The sequence below is a fragment of the Kryptolebias marmoratus genome, linkage group LG9 (genome assembly GCF_001649575.2).
Source record: "Kryptolebias marmoratus isolate JLee-2015 linkage group LG9, ASM164957v2, whole genome shotgun sequence".
NCBI classification, from domain to species: domain Eukaryota; kingdom Metazoa; phylum Chordata; class Actinopteri; order Cyprinodontiformes; family Rivulidae; genus Kryptolebias; species Kryptolebias marmoratus.
Genome location: NC_051438.1, coordinates 17,398,976 through 17,422,516, shown reverse-complemented (window position 1 = coordinate 17,422,516; position 23,541 = coordinate 17,398,976). Strand labels below are relative to the sequence as shown.

Sequence of the window (23,541 nt, the reverse complement as noted above, 5' to 3'; positions counted from 1 at the left end):
CCTAAAGGACCAACCTTAAGAAACATCCTACATCTATGTCTGGAGTACGTTTTTCAGCGTCAGTAAAATTCCTTGATCTTTGCGGCCACTTTTTGCAAATATATATTAGGTAAAACAAATTAAAATACAATGGTAAAGACTGATCAATCAACATCATCACGACAGCATTCTAAAGCATACGCCTTGTTAAGTATCAATATATAAATGTTTTTAGGAGCAGAGAAATGATAATCCATATAGGCTGGAACGAAACCTGATTAGAAGGAAACAAAACATCAAATTACTCTCGAAGATGAATATATAATATATGTGTGTGTGTGTATGAATGCAGGAAACAATAAGGTACCAAACGTGTCGCTCTCCATTGTACTGAAAAGGGGGATAGACACGGCAACAGTTCAAACAACTACTTTAAAGTCAAAATAACCAAAGGCATTAACTAACCTCCACGGGAGACTCAGGTTGATCCAGGATGCTCTTGTCACTTTGTATCCGCTGCATCGTCCCTGTGGAACTGGGATCCATTATCAACACGTTCTGACTCGCAGCTGTGCCAAACTTACAGTCACTCTTTCTGGAGTCAGTCGTCCTGCACACCTCGTAATTGTACACATGTTGGAGAGTCCCTGTCCCCAAAGTGTCCGAGTACCGTGGTGGGTAATATGGAATGACAGGGAGCTTGGAGTGATACAGGATGCGAGACTGTCTCCATCTGTAGATCTTCACTGAGATAATAACTACTAAACAGGTGATGAAGAGAAAGGAAACTACAGCCAGAGCCAACACTAAGTAAAAAGTCAGCGTGTCATTGTACTCCTTGTCGTGTGGAGAGTCAGTGAACTCCGACAGCACTTCAGGGAAGCTGTCCGCCACCGCCACGTTAACAATGACTGTAGCTGAACGAGACGGCTGCCCGTTGTCCTCCACTATAACAGTCAGTCTTTGTTTCACAGCATCTTTATCAGTCACTTGACGGATAGTTCTGATTTCTCCATTCTGTAAGCCCACTTCAAACAGCGCCCTGTCTGTGGCTTTCTGCAGTTTATAGGAGAGCCAGGCATTCTGTCCAGAGTCCACATCAACAGCCACCACTTTAGTTACCAGATAGCCCACATCTGCTGAACGAGGCACCATCTCATCCACCACGGATCCACCAGTCTGGACTGGATACAGAACATGAGGGGGGTTATCGTTCTGATCAAGAATATTTAATCTCACTGTGGTATTGCTGCTTAAAGGCGGCGAGCCTCCATCCTGTCCTCTAACATGAATGTTTATATTTTTTATTTGCTCATAGTCAAATGATCGAACTGCTTGTATAACACCATTCTCTGCATTGACAGATATATAAGTAGAAATTGGGCTTCCGTTTAAGTCAGTGTCAATAAGGAGATATGAAACGCGTGCGTTCTGTTCCGAATCAGCGTCTAGCGCTTTCACGCAAAACACAGATAAACCAGGGGAATTATTCTCCATAATAAAAGCTTCATAATAAGTCTTTTCAAAAAGTGGAGCATTATCATTCACGTCGGATACTCTCAGAATTATTGTCTTGTTCGTGGAGAGGTGGGGACTGCCTTCATCGATAGCCGTAAAAGTAATATTATATTCGGGGTTCCGCTCCCTGTCCAGGACACCATTTGTTACAAGAGTGTAGTAGTTTTTTAGAGATGACTGAATTGTGAAAGGGATATTAGCATTAACTGAACAATCGATTTTCCCATTTTTACCCGAATCTAAGTCTTTTACGTTTATAATCGCTATAGTTGTTCCCATAGGGCAATTTTCTGCTACTGTATTAGAAAAAGAGGTCAGTGTTATTACAGGCGCATTGTCATTTACATCAATTACTTCAATTATTACGTTTGTAGATGTGCTTTGTCCACCTTGATCTTTTGCCTGCACACTAATTTCATATATTTTATGTTCTTCATAATCAATCAAACCGCTCACCGTTAAATCGCCGGTGTGTTCATCCAGATGGAAAAGCTTTGCAGCATCACTGGACATGCGATTAAAATGATATGTCACACGACCGTTCATCCCTTCATCTGCATCTGAAGCGCTCAGGCTCAACACTAAATATCCTTTTGGAACATTTTCTTTTATGGTAGCCTTGAAAATCGGTTGCGTAAAAACGGGGGCGTTGTCGTTGGTATCCCTGACAGTGACATGTATTTTTAGAATTCCTGATCGCTGTGGTTCACCCCCATCCACGGCAGTCAGCGTGAGAAGCAGCTTCTCCTCTTTTTCTCGATCTATAGCGCCAGAAAGAAACAGCTGCGCATATTTATGATCATTTGGACTGGACAGAATTTTAATATTAAAATGGGTGGTTGGATGTAAACTATAACCGTGTAAAGCGTTGACGCCGACGTCTAAATCGGTTGCGCTCACTTGCAATATTTCGGTTCCTGGAAGAGCTGATTCAACGACTTCTACATGCATTTCTTTCTCGTGAAAAACGGGCGCGTTGTCATTAACATCAAGAACTTCTACTACCACGCTATGAAGCTGCATTGGGTTGCTCATAATCATCTCAAAATTAAAGCTGCAGGGAGATGTCTGCCCGCAGAGCTGCTCTCTATCTATTCTCTCTCCTACCACCAGAATTCCTTTGTCTACATCCAACCTAATGTACTCACTGCTGTCTCCACTAACGATTCGGGCATCTCCTGATTTCAGTCTTTTTGCGTCGACGCCCAAGTCTTCAGCTACATTTCCCACAAAGGAATTCTTTCTCATCTCCTCCGGGACCGAGTAGCGGATCTGGGAAACTGTGGCCTCGATAAGAAAAACTAGAATGAAGGCCCGTACTTGCCATTTAACCATTCGCTCCCTGCTGATGTACATATTCCCGAAAAAATCCGTCCAACTGAATGTAAAAATCCGTCCAAAAAGCGTCCACATATTATCAACTATCTTCCCTGTTTAATGTGTGTATAATCCACCAAGTTGCAATAACATAAATCCGTCTGAAAATCACTGATGAAAATGAAGAGCGAAAGCCCTGCCCTCCGCGGTACAAAGAAACGATCAATGGAGGAGTAGCTGCATTTTAAAACCTTTATATTTGCTGTAAAGACCAACAGCGACCCTCAGAGTCACATTGGAAAATAAGATACTACTGGAAGACAAGAGAAAAAAGAAGATCAAAGATGCATTTAATAGAAAAACGTATTTAAACGAAACCGCGATGAGCATGATTATGATAGTACAAAAGAAACGTTTCTTGTTTAACGTTATGGTGGTAAGAAGACAAAACAATCTTATGAGTAAAAAAAAAATTCAAATTGTCTTCTCTCTTAACTATATCATATAATCTCTCTCTCCCTCTCTCTCGCACTCTCTTTCTCTCTCGCTCCCCCCTCCCCCCTTTTTTGTTATAGTCATTAGCAAAATGTACTGGTAAAAATGCATGTTAGCCAAAGCATCAGATACCTTATCGTAGGGTTCAGTTTTTCATACAAACTAATATGAGAATTAACGTTGGTGGAGTTTCCAGAAAATTACAAATTACAACTGCATCAAAGCATGATGCAAGGCACAAACTCTTGACTATGTAATTTCAGATTGTACACAACATGTATATATGGAAACTGTACAAGAATACAAAACATAAAGGTAATTTAAGAATAAAAGTTGAAAAATTAAATAAAATATAAAGTATATATATATATATATATATATATATATATACACACACACACACACACACACACAATCGACAGGTCAGCCAACTGTGTCATTGTCTTCTTTTTACAGTTGTTGCCTGTGTGAGGAGAAAATTGTGTGCTATTATGCTTGAGGTCAGTCCAAATAGCGGCAACTGTTTAATAGAAACTTGGTGGATTTGTTGTTTGATTTCCACATGTGAAAAGAAACATGTGACCCTTCAGGGTTTTGTCTTCATTAATAAATACTTAATAAGGCATAAATAGTCTTTACTTTAGAAGGGTTCACAAAACGACTTAACTTACTACTGGCAACTGCCTTAATTATTAATGCACTGCAGGATAAGTTTATAGTCAATTCAAACATTTTCTTACCATTAATACATGTTTAACACATGGTGTGACAGTAGATATGACCATTTACATACATATACACACAGTATGCAGAATAGTTAATTTATGAGGTTTTTAGGCATTAATAAACATTGAGTATCTTGGTTTTGGAAGTACTTAGCCTTTATGGGTAAAGCATTATTAAAGGTGCCAATTTATAGCTTATTAAGTATGAATCATCCCAAATTAATGATAGTTTCAAAGTTAATTAACTATTTATTAATGATTAAATAAGGCTAAATAAGGTGTAGCTATTATAAAGACCTACCAATCAATGTTCTAAAAATGCTAGAGTTTTAGGACAACACACTTGTACCAGACAGTTAGGTGCACTTGTTCTTCTAAGTATCATTTAAGATTGATTACATGTTCAAATGATCACCCACCAAATTCCAAAACATTATTAACTGAATAGTCCTTCAAATATATCAATTATCACACAGAAACATGTAAGAAAACTGAAATTAGAAGCATCAGCAATGGGTAAGAAAATATTGTGGCACAAATTCTGAAGGTTGTGACTATGGCATGTTGTCGGCACAGACAGGCAAGATGCTGTCCATGGTGCTAAAAAAAAATGCTAACACACAGAGTCAAATGAAATTCAGAAGCAAAAGCAAAGAAGTGAAAAAACAATTTACTGACTAACCTCTACAGGAGAGTTAGGTTGAGCCAAGATGTTCTTGTCACTCTGTATCCGCTGCATTGTCCCTGTAGAACTGGGATCCATTATCAACACGTTCTGACTCGCATCGCTGCCGAACTTACAGTCACTCTTTCTGGAGTCAGTCGTCCTGCACACCTCGTAATTGTACACATGTTGGAGAGTCCCTGTCCCCAAAGTGTCCGAGTAACGTGGTGGATAATATGGAATGACAGGGAGGTTTGAGTGATACAAGATGCGAGACTGTCTCCATCTGTAGATCTTTACTGAGATAATAACCACTAAACAGGTGATAAAGAGGAAGGAAACCACAGCCAGAGCCAACACTAAGTAAAAAGTCAGCATGTCATTGTACTCCTTGTCGTGAGGAGAGTCAGTGAACTCCGACAGCACTTCAGGGAAGCTGTCCGCCACCGCCACGTTAACAATGACTGTAGCTGAACGAGACGGCTGCCCGTTGTCCTCCACTATAACAGTCAGTCTTTGTTTCACAGCATCTTTATCAGTCACCTGACGGATAGTTCTGATTTCTCCATTCTGTAAGCCCACTTCAAACAGCGCCCTGTCTGTGGCTTTCTGCAGTTTATAGGAGAGCCAGGCATTCTGTCCAGAGTCCACATCAACAGCCACCACTTTAGTCACCAAATAGCCCACATCTGCTGAACGAGGCACCATCTCTGCCACCACGGATCCACCAGTCTGAATTGGATACAGAACCTGAGGAGGGTTATCGTTCTGGTCCTGGATCATAATTTTTACTGTAGCCACTGAACTGAGAGGAGGGGATCCAGCATCGCGAGCAGTTACATTAAATTCAAACCACTTGATCTGCTCATAGTCGAATGATTTCACAGCATGGATGACACCACTTTCTGAATTTATTGACACTAATGTGGAGACAGGTACCCCGTTAATCTCCTTTTCCTCTAGAAAGTATGAAATCTGAGCGTTTTGTCCCCAGTCTGCATCTTTAGCATTAACAGTAAAAACTGAAAATCCAGGCGAGTTATTTTCTGGTACATTCATTATGTATTCTGATTCAGCAAACTGGGGTGGATTATCATTTATGTCTGAAACTTTTACGTTTAGGTCTTTCCTGCTGGAAAGAGGTGGAGAGCCTTGGTCAGTCACTGTTACAGTTATGTTATAGTCAGTGACCCCTTCTCTGTCTAAGATATTATCGCTTACTATGGTGTAATAACCTGTTAAAGAAGATTCAATTTTAAAAGGAACGTCTGTGTTGATGGAGCACCTAACCAGACCGTTCCCCTCAGAGTCTTCATCATCCACGTTAACAACAGCTATAGTTGTACCTGGAGGAGAATCCTCTGATATTGAGTTAGAAAATGACATGAGCTGTACTGTAGGTACGTTATCATTCTCATCGATGACTTGGATGATAACTTTACACGTATCAGTGTATCCCCCGTGGTCACTGGCCTGAACGTTTAACTGATAAGTCTTTGATTTCTCAAAATCAAGTTTACCCGCAACTTTAATCTCACCTGTTTTGTTATTTACTTCAAAGAGCAGCTTCGCCTCTTTGCCCACATGAGGGATGGAAAAAGTCACATCGCCATTAACTCCTTTGTCTGCGTCATTTGCGCTAACAGTCGTGATCACGGTTCCTTCGGGAGAGTTCTCTCTCACCTCTGCTTTATAAACTGCCTGGCTGCAAACAGGCGCATTATCATTAGCATCCAGCACTGTAACATGGATGCGCACCGTCCCTGATCTGCGTGGCTCACCGCCATCTGAGGCGACCAGCACCAGGGTGTGCGTCTCCTCCTTCTCTCGATCTAACGGGTTGTGTAAAACCATTTCAATAAACGTGCCTCCACCGGGCTGATTTTGAACTTCTAACTTAAAATGATCTAAAGGTTTCAGAATGTATTTCTGAATATCGTTGATACCAACATCAGGGTCGTCTGCACTCACCAGAGAGAATCGAGTCGCCGCGGCAGCATTTTCGACTATTTTTAAATTGATTTCATCTTTTGCGAATGTCGGGCTGTTATCATTAACATCTATTACCTCCACTGTAACCCTATAAAGCTGGATGGGATTTTCTAAAATGACCTCAAAGCTGAAGCTACAGGGTGTCGTCTTCCCGCACAGTTCTTCTCGGTCGATCCGCTCTTTAATCACAAGCGTGCCTTTGTCTCGGTTTAAATTGACGTACTGCTGGCTGCCTTTTGTAATAATGCGAGCTTTACCTGATATTAGTCTTTCTACAGCCAAGCCTAGGTCCCTTGCAATGTTTCCGACAACAGACCCTTCCGCTTGTTCCTCCGGGATGGAATACCGAGCCTGGGCAGCCACCAAGCTCAGCGAGAAAAGACAAAGAATAACAACCAGGGCCTGCATTCGGACATCGGAAATCCACAAACAAGACATCACGAATCCAAACGTGCAGAAGAAGCAATGCCTTTCAGCGAAACACACGTGTAAGAAAATCCAGAAATTGTAAAAGTAATGATGTTTAAAGAAAGGATGATTTACTGGATAATCCTCAGTGAAAATCCTAGAGGGTCTGTTTAACGTCTTTCAAAGCAGGAGCACATTAACCGGTTGGAGAGAGGTGGACGCCTGAGCTCTTTATTTAAACAGATATTCAGAGATGAATCAACAGCGGCACTTAGAGCCCAACCGTGGTAACACTTTTGCTATACGTATTAGAGGCAAAGATTAATGGGTTGTGGTTAGAAAAGAAAAAAAAATCCTGTAGACATTGAAAAAAACTATGACATCAAAGCTGAATAAAAATAGAGCATCATGTACGAAGCTTATTTTTAAGCAAAAATAGAATAAACAAATCTGAGGAAAAAAGCTGACTGCAAAATTGAGAAAATGTTCAAGTATATCTGTCTTTCACGTTAATAAAATGAAAACGGGGATTGCATAGCAAATCACTAACAAAAACACAAAAACATAAACCAACATGTTAAATCAGTAAAATAAACTTAAATGTTTTTTCTCAAGGAATGAAAAACTTCTGTTAAATTAAAAAAATATTAAAAACAGCAGAAGAGCAAATTTATTTATGTAAAAAAATTGTAGACAAAGTTTAATCTTTACTAATCGTGTTCGTGTATTATAATTTATGTGCATTCTTTTTTCTTTGAAGAAAAAAATGATTTTCAACAATTGTTGAAAATCGTTGTCAATCGTTGTCAATTTTAAGAATACCATTTTAAAAACCGCAGAATAATTTCTTGGATAACTGTTTAATAAAACTACAGAGTACTGGAAAAAAAAATATATTCAGATACATCAACAAAGCTCACAAGCTGGGTGCGTTTGCTTACATATAGAACTCATTTTTGTGTTTTTTAATGTAGCAAATGGCATTAAAAATAAAAACAGTAACGTACATTTTATTTTAGAACATTTTGTATGAAGCCACTGAATCTTGCAGAACCATGGACAGCGACATAAAACTGTCCAAGGTGACAGTGAAAAGTGAGCTCTGCCCAGCCTGAATATAATTCCGAAGCATTAAAAAAAGAAGAAGAAGAAGAAATATATTAAAAATACAATTTAACACTCACCAACGTCGACATCTGAGAATTATATCCTGACATCTTGTCCACTTGCTGTGTATCAACCCCAACTCCATCGACACTCACTAGACTTTGAGTCATCGGTTTAATGTCACTCTTTCTGGAGTCAGTCGTCCTGCACACCTCGTAATTGTACACATGTTGGAGAGTCCCTGCCCCCAAAGTGTCCGAGTAACGTGGCGGATAATATGGAATGACGGGGAGCTTGGAGTGAAACAGGATGCGAGACTGTCTCCATCTGTAGATCTTCACTGAGATAATAACCACTAAACAGGTGATGAAGAGGAAGGAAACGACAGCCAGAGCCAACACTAAGTAAAAAGTCAGAGTGTCATTGTACTCCTTGTCGTGTGTAGAGTCAGTGAACTCCGACAGCACTTCAGGGAAGCTGTCCGCCACCGCCACGTTAACAATGACTGTAGCTGAACGAGACGGCTGCCCGTTGTCCTCCACTATAACAGTCAGTCTTTGTTTCACAGCATCTTTATCAGTCACCTGACGGATTGTTCTGATTTCTCCATTCTGTAAGCCCACTTTAAACAGCGCCCTGTCTGTGGCTTTCTGCAGTTTATAGGAGAGCCAGGCATTCTGTCCAGAGTCCACATCAACAGCCACCACTTTAGTCACCAGATAGCCCACATCTGCTGAACGAGGCACCATCTCAGCCACCACGGATCCACCAGTTTGGACTGGATACAGAATCTGAGGAGGGTTATCGTTCTGGTCCTGGATCAGGATTTTCACAGTCACGTTGCTGCTGAGTGGAGGAGAGCCTCCATCCTGCGCTTTGACAGTGAGCTTAATTTCTTTAAGTTGTTCATAATCAAAGGAACGAACTGCATACAGCACACCAGATTCTGAATTGATCGACACAAAATCAGACACTCGATTACCCTCTACCTGTGTATCCTCGAGAAAATATGTGATTCGTGCGTTCTGATTCCAATCAGAATCACTCGCAGTGACAGTAGTGATCGACACCCCGGGCATGTTATTTTCTGTGACGTAAGCAGAATATGAGTTTTTATTGAACAACGGAACGTTATCATTCACGTCAGAGACACTAAGCTGAAACGTCACTGAGCTAGAAAGAGGCAGAGACCCCGAGTCTGTGGCAGTTACTGTGATTTTATATTCAGACGTTATCTCTCTATCAAAACCCTGATCTGTCACTAAATCATAGTAACTCGTCAGCGATGACTGTATCTTAAAGGGAAGCGTTTTGTCTACAGCGCATTTTATTTGTCCGTTTCTATCAGAATCTGCATCTTTTATGTTTATAACAGCTATTGTTGTTCCAGGAGGGGCATCTTCTGATATTATACCGGAAAATGTCATGGTGTTAATAACTGGAACATTGTCATTGACGTCACTAATATCAACTATAAGTTTACTGGTCCCAGTCAGACCTCCTCTATCCCTGGCCTCTAGCCTGAGCTCATATTTGGTTTGTTTTTCATAATCTATCAATCCGGCTACTGATATGACTCCTGTGCTTTCGTCGATGTTAAAAATATCTACTGTACTGCCTTTTACTTTTGAAAAGCTGAAAATGACCTCTCCATTGCTGCCAATATCCGCATCGGTAGCATTCACTTTTGTAATGTATGTGCCTTTAGGAGCATTTTCCACAACGACAGCCCTGTAAACTGACTGGTTGAACACAGGGGCATTATCATTTGCGTCTAAAACTTTTATATTTATATCAATTGTGCCAGATCTCTGCGGGTTTCCACCATCTGCGGCTATTACTTTTAAAGTGAGGGTTGGGTTTTCCTCTCTGTCTAGGGGCTTTTGTAGCACCAGTTCTGCATATTTGCTTCCGTCTGGGTTTTTATGTTGCTTTAGAATGAAATGATTATTCGGGGACAAAATGTAATTTTGTAATCCGTTCAGCCCAACGTCAGGATCAACGGCACTCTCGATGGGAAATTTTGCTCCAATCGTAGCAGATTCACTCGTCTCAAATTGAATGTTTTTGTTTGGAAAAAACGGAGTGTTGTCGTTTATATCTACAATTTCCACTGTGACACGATGAAGCTCGATTGGATTTTCCAAAATGATTTCGAAGCTCAGGCTGCAAGGCGTCACGTCTCCACAGAGCTGCTCTCGGTCTATCCTCTCATGCACCACGAGAATCCCTTTGTCTGACTTAAGCTCGGTGTACTGCTGCTTTTCTCCGCTCACGATACGGGCCCGACCCGAACGGAGCCGCCCCACATCCAGGCCGAGGTCTTGAGCTAAATTACCAACGGGAGACCCGATTTTCATTTCCTCGGGGATGGAATAACGAATCTGGCTAACTGCTCGATGACCTAGTGAAGTAAGAATAATGAGAAATCCCACCTTCCAACGTATCACTGGAAACAATCGCCATCTTATATTTCCATCACAAACTCCCCCTCGGCTCTCCATCGTCAGATTCTGACTAATGATTCCTTCTCAGAAGAAGAAAAAATATATTTATCCACCGTTAAATGTGCCGTGACTAATGAAAAGTCTTCGTGTATAAAAGAGAAAATTGTAAAAGTGGTCCTCTGATGAAGACCTGATCTTCACTGTGAAGCAGAATAATAAAAAAGGGAAGGCTGTTCAAACTAAAATCATTTTGCTGCCCAAGAGCGTCACTTAGAGTGCAAAACATGAACTTCTTTCAACAGGAGGAAAACCCGATTTATAAACTGAGTGAAAAAATACATTTCAGACGCTTTCTGTTATCATTTATGATCAGTGGAAAAAAAACAAGGAAAAAAAAAAGCTATAAACTTGGATAAATAACACTTACATCTGACTTATTTTAACCTAAAGTGTGTAACTATCTCCAGAAAGCAAAAGCTGACTTGAGTAATATATAAAAATATGACTTCTCACGGATAAAAAGAATATAAATGGCCAAGAATGGGCGAAGGTTTTAATTATGAAATGTGACTGTGTGTGTGTGTGTGAACATCTGCTGAATCTATGAATTGTTTGAAAAAAAACAAAACAATGAAAGGCCGCTAACTACAATAATGTAGAAGCACCGTGGTGGTCTCGTATAGTTTTTTTTTTTTTTTTTTTTCAGCATACAAAAATTTAAGCTTGTTCTAAATGTATAATAGGAGCCGCTATACTACCTGAGGTGTGACAAACAAGCTGCTTGTCTTATACTACGAGAAAACTAAAACAAATCTGCCAAAATTAAACTGCTCTAGTTTTTACTCCTAAAAACGTTGATAATCCAACAAAAGTTAAAATAGTTTAAAAAGTTAATCATAACAGCGTCAGTATAATTCACAGAAGGGATGTTTACAAAATCACAAAATAAAAACAACTGTTCCAGTCTATTTTGCAATCTATTAGACATGGAAAATTTTAGAATGTGTGATTTTCAGACGTCCATGAAACGACAACAAAAAAAAATTCTATGAAGGTTGGCACAGAAAGACAGAGGCAGTGACGCCAAAACAAGATGCTGTCCATGGTACTGACAAGAAACGCTAAAACACAAACAAATTAAAACCATAAAAAATCCACAAAATGACTCACCTCTACGGGAGAGTCATGTTGGTCCAGGAGGCTCTTGTCACTCTGAATCCGCTGCATCGTCCCTGTAGAACTGGGATCCATTATCAACACGTTCTGACTACCAGCTGTGCCGAACTTACAGTCACTCTTTCTGGAGTCAGTCGTCCTGCACACCTCGTAATTGTACACATGTTGGAGAGTCCCTGTCCCCAAAGTGTCCGAGTAACGTGGCGGATAATATGGAATTACAGGGAGCTTGGAGTGATAAAGGATGCGAGACTGTCTCCATCTGTAGATCTTCACTGAGATAATGACCACTAAACAGGTGACGAAGAGAAAAGAAACTACAGCCAGAGCCAACACTAAGTAGAAAGTCAGCGTGTCATTGTACTCCTTGTCGTGTGGAGAGTCAGTGAACTCCGACAGCACTTCAGGGAAGCTGTCCGCCACCGCCACGTTAACAATGACTGTAGCTGAACGAGACGGCTGCCCGTTGTCCTCCACTATAACAGTCAGTCTTTGTTTCACAGCATCTTTATCNGTCACCTGACGGATAGTTCTGATTTCTCCATTCTGTAAGCCCACTTCAAACAGCGCCCTGTCTGTGGCTTTCTGCAGTTTATAGGAGAGCCAGGCATTCTGTCCAGAGTCCACATCAACAGCCACCACTTTAGTCACCAGATAGCCCACATCTGCTGAACGAGGCACCATCTCAGCCACCACGGAGCCACCTGTCTGGACCGGGTACAGAACCTGAGGTGGGTTATCGTTCTGGTCCTGAATCAGGATTCTCACAGTCACGTTGCTGCTGAGTGGAGGAGAGCCTCCATCCTGCGCTTTAACCACTAATTTAAATTCTTTAATTTGTTCATAATCAAACGAGCGAACAGCAGTCAGAACTCCCGTTTCAGAATTTAGCGACACAAAAGCAGAAACTGGGTTGACACCGACCAGTGTTTCCTCTAAAATATATGAAATTCTCGCGTTTTGATTCCAGTCAGAGTCTTGCGCAGTGACAGCAAATATAGAAAGTCCAAGTGGATTATTCTCCACGACGTAAGATAAGTAGCTGTTTTCATGAAATAATGGCGCGTTGTCATTAACGTCAGATATTTTTAGATGTAACAGTTTTGACGTAGACAAAGGCGGATAACCATAATCTGTGGCTGTTATTGTAATATTATATTCCGAGACAGATTCTCTGTCTAACTGTTGATCTGAGACTAAATTATAATAGTTTGTTAAAGATGACTCGATTTTAAAAGGAAGTTTGCCATCAACAGAACATTTAATTTGCCCGTTTCTGTCAGAATCAACATCTTTGACGTTTAAAATAGCGACTGTTGTACCAGGAGGAGCATCTTCTGGTAAAGGACTAGAAAATGACATGACATTTATAATTGGTACATTGTCATTGACATCAATCACATCTAAAATAACTTTACTCGTCCCGGTTAGACCACCCTGATCTTTGGCTTCTATCCTCAGCTCGTATTTTCTGTCTTTTTCATAGTCTATTTGACCGGAGACATAAATTCCTCCAGTCTTTTCGTCAATAGCAAATACATCTGCTGTACGTCCTTTCATTTTAGATAAGTTATAAGTTATGAGTCCATTTAATCCGCTGTCAGCGTCTGTGGCATTGACTGTAATTACACTTATGCCTTTTTCTGTGTTTTCCACTACAGCTGCTTTATAAACAGATTGATTAAAAACTGGAATATTGTCGTTTGAATCAAGAACAGTCACATCAATGTTTACTGAACCTGATCTCTGCGGTGTTCCTCCGTCAACTGCGATTAATTTTAAGGACAAATGAAGGCGTTGCTCTCTGTCTAAAGGCTTCTGCAGCACCATTTCCACTTGCTTACTTCCGTCTGGGTTCGTTTTTTTCTTCAATATAAAATGATCGTTTTGTGATAAAAGATAATCCTGTATGGCGTTTTCGCCTGCATCAAGATCCTCCGCAGTCTGAAGCGGAAACTGTAGTCCAGTCACAGCTGACTCGCTCACTTCGACGCTGATGGGTCTGTCTTTGTTCGGAAACACGGGTGAATGATCATTTATATCCAAAACCTCAACAGTAATTCTGTGCAGCTCCATCGGGTTCTCTAAGATCAGTTCAAAGCTGAAGCTGCATGGTGTCAAGTCGCCACAGAGCTGCTCTCGGTCTATTCTCTCATTCACTACTAAAATCCCTTTGTCTGCCTCCAGGTTGGCATATTGAACGTTTTCTCCGGTCACGATGCGGGCCCGCCCGGACCGGAGCCTTTTCAGATCCAAACCGAGATCTTGTGCAACATTCCCGATGACAGAGCCTTTCTTCATTTCCTCTTGTATAGAATACCTAATCTGTCCACCTACCATGTTAACCGCATGAAGCAGAAACACAAGCAGTCCAATCTGCCTCCACAGTTGAGAAAATAATCGCCATTTTGAAGATATGTATGTCATTGGTAATGCACTCGCCATCATACAAATAATAATTGAAAAAATGTCCATACAGCTGGAGCTTGTAAAACTTGTCCTCTATTTTCGTTCCCTAGGTACAGGTAACAATCCAACACTTTAGATGGAAATCTGTGCGAGTGTGTTGTTCCCACCCTGCATAAAACACACAATGATCTTCCTTCACTGTACAGTCAGGGGACGGACTAAATGACGTTACACCACAGATTTTTCTTTTCTTTTTCTTTTTTACTTGACCAACAGCGTCCCTTAGAGTGAAAAACAAGAATATGAAAATGTTTTTGTCATTCAAAGTAAAACCATCTTATTTCTGCTTGCACAATTTATGCGCATAACCTCCGAAAGTAAATATAAAACGTGATTACATTTTCCGTAGTACTTTTACAATAACCTTTATATAAAAACCAACAATAAGATATTAAGAACAACAAAAACATCTTCATTGTATAAAATGAAAAGGAGTAATAACGGAAATGATGGCATCAAGAAGAAATAGGTGTTTTTTACCAAAGACTGTTTTCCCTAAACTATATGACCGTCTTCATAAAATGTTTTAAAGCAACCCGATGCAAATCCCAACAAGTTCACACTGACAAATATTCTTATAAAACGTTATATAAATAAAGATATTAATGAAAACATAAAGCAAACAATACGCTTATGAAAATACAGGAACTATTGCACGAAAAAAAAGCAGAGCATGAGTGAGTGCCTTTACACGCAACTAATAAAAATGAGTGTTCAAAATGTTTTCTTTTTAGAAAGGCTAATATGACATCATCAAAGTTCTAGAAGCAAGTCACAACGTTTTTTTTTTTTAATTGGGCTTTAGTTTAACACACAGCGCACTTATACATGTTTTATTATTATTATTATTTTATTTTTATTAAATTAATACTACGTACTGGCTATTTTTGATTAAGTTCTCACTCATGCACACAAGAATATAATTAGGAACGTGGTTAATTTAAATTGGTACGCTACGCTGCAATATTTAATTACGAATTAAAAAATCATTATACATGCACCAAATGTGCAAAAGTCACAATCAAAAATCATTACAAGTTGTATTCATGATTGGCATGAATTCTCTCAATTAACTATTTACACGAATTACAAATCCTTGAAAATATGCGCTATAAAGACAAACGAAGCTGTCCATGGTACTTAAGAAAAGACATCTATAAAACAGATGATTGACGATTTAAAAACTAAAAAAAATACCTTCCATAACTTTGCAAACTAACCTCCACAGGAGAGTCAGGTTGATCCAGGAGGCTCTTGTCGCTCTGTATCCGCTGCATCGTCCCTGTAGAACTGGGACCCGTTATCAACACGTTCTGACTCGCAGCTGTGCCGAACTTACAGTCACTCTTTCTAGAGTCAGTCGTCCTGCACACCTCGTAATTGTACACGTGTTGGAGAGTTCCTGTCCCCAAAGTGTCTGAATAACGTGGTGGATAATATGGAATGACAGGGAGGTTGGAGTGAAAGAGGATGCGAGACTGTCTCCATCTGTAGATCTTCACTGAGATAATGACCACTAAACACGTGATGAAGAGGAAGGAAACTACAGCCAGAGCCAACACTAAGTAAAAAGTCAGCGTGTCATTGTACTCCTTTTCGTGTGGAGAGTCAGTGAACTCCGACAGCACTTCAGGGAAGCTGTCCGCCACCGCCACGTTAACAATGACTGTAGCTGAACGAGACGGCTGCCCGTTGTCCTCCACTATAACAGTCAGTCTTTGTTTCACAGCATCTTTATCAGTCACTTGACGGATAGTTCTGATTTCTCCATTCTGTAAGCCCACTTCAAACAGCGCCCTGTCTGTGGCTTTCTGCAGTTTATAGGAGAGCCAGGCATTCTGTCCAGAGTCCACATCAACAGCCACCACTTTAGTCACCAGATAGCCCACATCTGCTGAACGAGGCACCATCTCAGCCACCACGGAGCCCCCGGTCTGGACCGGGTACAGAATCTGAGGTGGGTTATCGTTCTGGTCCTGTATTCGAATTTTAACAGTCACGTTGCTGCTCAGTGGAGGAGTGCCTCCATCCTGCGCCTTCACAATGAAAACAAAGTCTTTAGTGTGTTCATAATCAAATGAACGCACAGCTTGAACAACTCCAGTTTCTACATTTACAGACACATATTTAGAAATTGGGGATCCATCGACGTTACTGTCTTCTAAAATGTAAGATATTCGCGCGTTTTGGTTCTCGTCAGGATCTGTAGCTCTTAGTGATAAAACAGAAAAACCTGGAGAGTTATTCTCTGTTAGGAACGCGCTGTAAACACTTTGTGGAAGAAACGGTGCGTTATCGTTCACATCCGACACCTTTAAATTAAAAGTTCGTCTTGCTGAGAGAGGAGGAATTCCACCATCTATCGCAACAACAGTGATGTTATATCCTGAAACACTTTCACGGTCTAATACAGAATCTGTCACCAAAGTGTAATAATTTCTTAAATTTGACTTGATCTTGAAAGGCGCGTTTTGTTCTATTTTACAGCTAACCTGTCCGTTTTCACCTGAATCGAGGTCTTTGACATTGATAATCCCGATGGTTGTACCAGGAGGAGCGTCTTCTGACACAGGACTAGTGAATGACATAACACCGATGACAGGAGAGTTATCATTGACATCGATTACGTCAATAATCACTTTACTAGAATCTGTCAAACCTCCTTGGTCCTTTGCGTCAATTCGAAGTTCGAATTTCCGATCTCTTTCGAAATCTATATTGCCTTTCACATAAATGGTTCCATTTTTTTCATTAATCTTAAATAGATCATAAAGAGCACGGTTACGATCTGAAAAATAATAGGTTACAACACTGTTTGACCCAAAGTCACCGTCTGTAGCATTAACAGTGGTAATATAAGTGTCTTTCACAGAATTTTCAGTCACAGTAGCTTTATAAACAGATTGATTAAACACAGGGGCATTATCATTAGCATCAAGAACAGTGACGTCAATTTTTACTGTACCAGACCTCTGAGGAGTTCCTCCGTCCACAGCTATTAGCTTCAAAGACAGATACGGGTTTGTCTCTCTGTCTAAAGGATTTTGAAGAACCATTTCTGCGTAATTTTTGCCATCTGAATTTGAATGCTGTTTTAAAACAAAATGATCATTCTCGGTCAAAAAATATTCTTTCAGTCCGTTCACACCCACATCTTCGTCTTCAGCACTAGTCAGCGAGAAACGAGCGCCTGATGTAGCTGATTCACTGATATCAAAATCCACTTTTTCGCTTTCAAACGTAGGTGAATGATCATTTATGTCTGTGATCTCGACTGTAATCTGATGTAGCTCCATGGGATTTTCTAAAATCATCTCAAAGCTGAAACTACACGGTGTTGTTTCGCCGCAAAGCTGCTCTCGGTCGATTCTCTCCTTCACCACTAAAACCCCTTTGTCTGTCTTCAGCTCGGTGTACTGAATGTTTTCTCCGCTCACGATACGGGCCCGACCAGAACGGAGCCGTTTCAGATCCAAGCCCAGGTCCTGCGCTACATTACCGATCAGAGAGCCTTTCTTCATCTCCTCTGGGATTGAATATCTGATGTGTCCGGAGACAAGGCAACAGAAAAAACAATGGAAAACAAGAAGCAGCAAGCCGTGTCCGCAGCCAAAACGCCATTTCACCCAACCACTATAGGCTCGGAGTCCACACGACATGGTGAATTCAATATTGCTTCTACAGAAAACTGAACGTTGTTCTGGAAAATACAACGAATATTCCAACGGAAATCGGTGTTGTTCTCGTTTTCATTCCACAATATTTTAGCTTGGATGTGTCTGTTTCCTTCATGTGCAGCGATGAAGCAAAACTGTCTCTCTTTCGCTCATAAACCACTTCATAAAGGGTGGGGAATGGGTCGTCATGGGTTTGAATTTCTTTATGTTAACCAACAGCGTCCCTTAGAGTCTAGAAACAGGAACAGAAATCCATCTAAAAAAATTACTAACGTTAAATTGAGGAAATAGGCAATTACTCATTACGAATGTAATATTTTTTTTAAAAATAGTATTTTCAAAATTCTATGTAAAAGCAGAAGGAAGAAATCAAAAAAAAAAAAAACAATTATTCAGGAGGGAAAAAATTTGTTTGTTTGTTTTTCAACGAAAGGGAAACGGGACAGAAACCCAAAATATTTTTACCAAGAATAATATAAACACACAACATAAGACCGAGTTCGCCTCTCGGGTGAAATTAGGAACGTAAACCAGACACTCCTAATTAATGAAATGCAAAAAGTGAAAGACTAAGATACTCAACTTATCAAATACGATATGGCAAAAAGAAAATTGAAGTAATAAATACTTCTAGGTAAGATAAAACAAACAAACAAAAATACAAGTATAAAAGTGCTCTACGTCGTAGATAGAACAACGGCATTTCTAAGAAATAACACATGATTATGACTTACGTAATTAAACTACTTTCACCACAAACTTCAAAGACAAACAAAACTCTTAAAACAATTTTTTTAAAAATATGTCACAAGAATTAGGTACGTTTCATGAACAATTGAGACGACTGAGAGAAAAAAAAAACACCCTCACAATCGATTAAAAACAATGACTCATATACTGAATGCTTTATCTAAAAAGTGTGATTACAAAAGTCTGAAACTGAGCTCTCCATGGTGCTGGAGCAAAAGGCATCACATTTTAGAGACAAAAAGAGGGAAAAATAATCAATTGCAGGCAGAGTTAATGACTCACCTCTAAAGAAGAGTCAGGTTGGTCCAGGAGGCTCTTGTCACTCTGAAGCCGCTGCATCGTCCCTGTAGAACTGGGATCCATTATTAACACGTTCTGACTACCAGCTGTGCCGAATTTACAGTCACTCTTTCTGGAGTCAGTCGTCCTGCACACCTCGTAATTGTACACATGTTGGAGAGTCCCTGTCCCCAAAGTGTCCGAGTAACGTGGCGGATAATATGGAATGACAGGAAGCTTGGAGTGATACAGGATGCGAGACTGTCTCCATCTGTAGATCTTCACTGAAATAATAACCACTAAACAGGTGACAAAGAGGAAGGAAACTACAGCCAGAGCCAACACTAAGTAAAAAGTCAGCGTGTCATTGTACTCCTTGTCGTGTGGAGAGTCNGAAAGGGAAACGTGACAAAAAACCCAAATATTTTTAACAAGAATATTTTAAACACCCAACATGAGACCGATTTCTGCTTCCTGGTGAAATTAGGAAACTAAACCAGACACTCCTAATTAATGAAATGCAAAAAGGGAAAGACTAAGATACTCAACTTATCAAATATGACATAGCAAAACGAAAATTGAAGTAATCAATACTTCTAGGCAAGGTAAACAAAAAATAAATAAAATACAAGCATAGAAGTGCTGGATGTCGTAGATAAAACAACGGTATTTCAAAGAAATACCACATTATTGTGTGTCTCAGGTACTTAAACTTATTTCACCACAAACTTCATAGACAAAGAAAACTTTTTGAAACAAAAATACTCATATTGAAAAAACATGTCATAAGAATTAGGTACGTTTCATGAACAAGTGAGACGACTGAGAGAAAAAAAAAACACCCTAACAATCGATAAAAAAAAGAATAACTCATACTGAATGCTTTATCTATAAAGTGTGATTACAAAACTCTGAAACTGAGCTCTCCATGGTGCTGAAGCAAAGGGCAACATCTTAGAAATAAAAAGAAGACTAAAAAATCAATTGCAGGCAGATTTAAGGACTCACCTCTAAAGGAGAGTCATGTTGGTCCAGGAGGCTCTTGTCACTCTGAATCCGCTGCATCGTCCCTGTAGAACTGGGATCCATTATCAACACGTTCTGACTACCNCTCTGCCACCACGGAGCCACCGGTCTGGACCGGGTACAGAACCTGAGGGGGGTTATCGTTCTGGTCCTGTATTAGAATTTTCACAGTCACGTTGCTGCTGAGTGGAGGAGAGCCTCCATCCTGCGCTTTAACAACTAATTTAAATTCTTTAATTTGTTCATAATCAAACGAGCGAACAGCAGTCAGAACTCCTGTTTCAGAATTTAGCGACACAAAAGCAGAAACTGGGTTGACACCGACCAGTGTTTCCTCTAAAATATATGAAATTCTCGCGTTTTGATTCCAATCAGTGTCTTGCGCGCTGACAGCAAATATAGAAAGTCCAAGTGGATTATTCTCCACGAGGTAAGATGAGTAGCTGTTTTTATCAAATAATGGCGAGTTGTCATTTACATCAGATATTTTTAGATGTAACAGGGTTGACGTAGACAAAGTCGGAGAGCCATAATCTGTGGCTGTTATTGTTATATTATATTCTGAGACAGATTCCCTGTCTAAATGTTGATCTGAGACCAAATTATAGTAATTTGTTAATGATGACTCGATTTTAAAAGGAAGTTTACCATCAACAGAACATTTAATTTGGCCGTTTCTGTCAGAATCAGCATCTTTGACGTTTAAAATAGCGACTGTTGTACCAGGAGGAGCATCTTCTGATAAAGGAGTAGAAAATGACATCACATTTATAACGGGTTTATTATCATTGACATCAAGAACATCAATAATAATTTTACTTGTTCCAATCAAGCCACCCTGATCCCTCGCTTCTACTCTGACCTCGTATTTTCTCTCCTTTTCAAAATCTATTCGCCCTGAAACAAATATTCTTCCCGTTTGTCTGTCAATACCGAATATATCTTCAGCACTTCCTTTCATGTTTGATAGACTGTATGTAATACGAGCATTTGATCCGCTGTCAGCGTCTGTAGCATTTACAGAAATTATGCTAGTGCCTATTGCTATGTTTTCCACCACAGCTGCTTTATAAACAGATTGATTAAAAACTGGAATGTTGTCGTTTGCATCAAGAACAGTCACTTCTATGTTTACTGAACCTGATCTCTGCGGTGTTCCTCCGTCAATTGCAATTAATTTTAATGATAAATGAGGACGTTTCTCTCTGTCTAACGGCTTCTGTAGCACCATCTCTACATGTTTACCTCCACCTGGATTTGTACTTTGCTTCAAAATAAAATTGTCGTCTGGTGACAAATTATAATTTTGCAAAGCGTTTTGACCAACATCAAGATCATTTGCTGTCTGCAGGGGGAATTTCACTCCAATCGCTGCCAATTCGCTCACTTCAAAGCTGATAGATCCGTCTTTGTTGGAAAACACGGGTGAATGATCATTTATATCCAAAACCTCAACAGTGATTCTGTGCAGCTCCATCGGGTTTTCTAAAATCAGTTCAAAGCTGAAGCTGCATGGTGTCACATCTCCACAGAGCTGCTCTCGGTCTATTCTCTCATTCACGACTAGGATCCCTTTATCTGCCTTCAGCTCGGTGTACTGAACATTTTCTCCGGTCACGATGCGGGCCCGCCCGGACCGGAGTCTTGTTAGATCCAAACCAAGATCTTGTGCAACATTACCGATGACAGAGCCTTTCTTCATTTCCTCTGGTACAGAATACCGAATCTGTCCACCTACCATGTTACCAGCATGAAGCAGAAACACAAGCAGTCCAATCTGCCTCTGCAGTCCCGAAAATATTCGCCATTTTGAAGATATGTTAGTGACATAAAAAATCGTCTCCATCATGTAAAAAAAAAGATAAAAAAGGCAAACGCCTAATGCTTTAATAAAACAGCTCGTGGGATGTCATTTTCCTTGTAAAACATGAAAGAAAATAAGTTCCACCCGCTTAGATGAAAATCTGTGCGACCGTCTTCTCCCGACTACTGCTCAAAACACACATTCACCCTCCTTCACTGTACAGATAATCAGGGGATGGACTAAATGACGAAACACACTTATTTTGTTGCTTGACCAACAGCGTCCCTCAGAGTATAACTCATGAACATAACATAAGATAATGAGTGGATTTAAAAAGAAGCAAACACAAGAAAAATGACACAGTTTAATTTTGAATGTAATGCTTTCAACTGCCAACACATTCACGGATTATTAATTCAACTTGTTCTCCCAGTTACTAATTTCAAAAGAATACATATTGCATCAACTCTGTTAGGCTTAGATCGCTATATTAGTTACCAGAGAAACCATCGGATCTTTTCTGCTAATCTCGACATTTAAATTAAGTACAGAAATGCAAAAAATAAAATATGTACTTTAAAGTAGATATTTGCAATCCCATAAACGAAAAGCAAAAACCTAAAATTGTTTTATCTGTAATATCATCCAAAAACCTAATGCAAGTCCTGACACTGGAGTGCATCACCATGCAATAAGACAGTATCTCAAGCCAGTTTTTGTACTCTGCAGACTAGATTTGAAAATAATTCAAGGCTAAAAAACAATGAATTTATGATGTGCAAAATAACAAAAACAAACAAAGAAACAAAAGAAAAACAAAATTATAATGTAAACATTGCACAGACATTCACAATGCCCAAATCTCTGTTAGTATTTTTTGTCAGTGGTTTATATATATATATATATACACTATATATATATATATATATATATATATATATATATATATATATATATAATCCCAAAATCGATATTTTGAAAAGTCAAAAAAAAATGTTATTTTGTGTAATGAAAACTTTTGCCCATATCTACACCAAAATGTCACATCGAAGGCCATTACTCTGCCTGTAATAATAATTCTGCAAATATTTGTGATAAAAAGTATTTTTTAACTCAAAAAAGTGAAGTTCAACATTTTATTGCAAAAAATGCTGCTGTCCGTAGTGCTGAAACATAATAATGCCATGAAGTCCTGTTCTTTTTTGTACGTCTAAACTGACACACATAAGTTAAAATGCTAGAGACTGTAGGACAAGTTTGAACTAACCTCTACAGGAGAGTCATGTTGATCCAAGATGCTCTGGTCACTCTGTATGCGCTGCATCGTTCCTGTAGAACTGGGATCCATTATGAGCACATTCTGAGTTGAAGCTGTGCCGAACTTACAGTCACTCTTTCTGGAGTCAGTCGTCCTGCACACCTCGTAATTGTACACATGTTGGAGAGTCCCTGTCCCCAAAGTGTCCGAGTAACGTGGTGGATAATACGGAATGACTGGGAGGTTGGAGTGATAGAGGATGCGAGACTGTCTCCATCTGTAGATTTTCACTGAGATAATAACAACTAAACACGTGATGAAGAGGAAGGAAACTACAGCCAGAGCCAACACTAAGTAAAAAGTCAGCGTGTCATTGTACTCCTTGTCGTGTGGAGAGTCAGTGAACTCCGACAGCACTTCAGGGAAGCTGTCCGCCACCGCCACGTTAAC

General features: G+C 39.8%; 1 protein-coding gene and 1 pseudogene across 35 annotated transcripts in view; both read right to left on the bottom strand.

Moving 5' to 3' along the window:
• Window positions 1–23,541, bottom strand: part of LOC108243066 (protocadherin gamma-A11) — a 234,173-nt gene that overhangs the window by 93,427 nt on the left and 117,205 nt on the right. For 2 of the 35 annotated variants that reach the window (XM_037977445.1, XM_037977460.1), the window contains exon 2: window positions 8,283–8,828. The exons of 22 other annotated variants lie outside the window; for them this stretch is intronic. In XM_037977445.1, the coding sequence (XP_037833373.1) occupies window positions 8,283–8,828 (546 nt within the window). Of the gene's footprint in view, window positions 1–444; window positions 3,040–4,716; window positions 7,332–8,282; window positions 8,829–11,822; window positions 14,798–15,517; window positions 18,182–23,541 lie in introns of those variants that run through there. 11 more of the 35 variants (XM_037977442.1, XM_037977453.1, XM_037977444.1 and 8 more) reach the window with 10 other exon arrangements.
• Window positions 18,995–22,600, bottom strand: LOC108250154 (annotated as a pseudogene).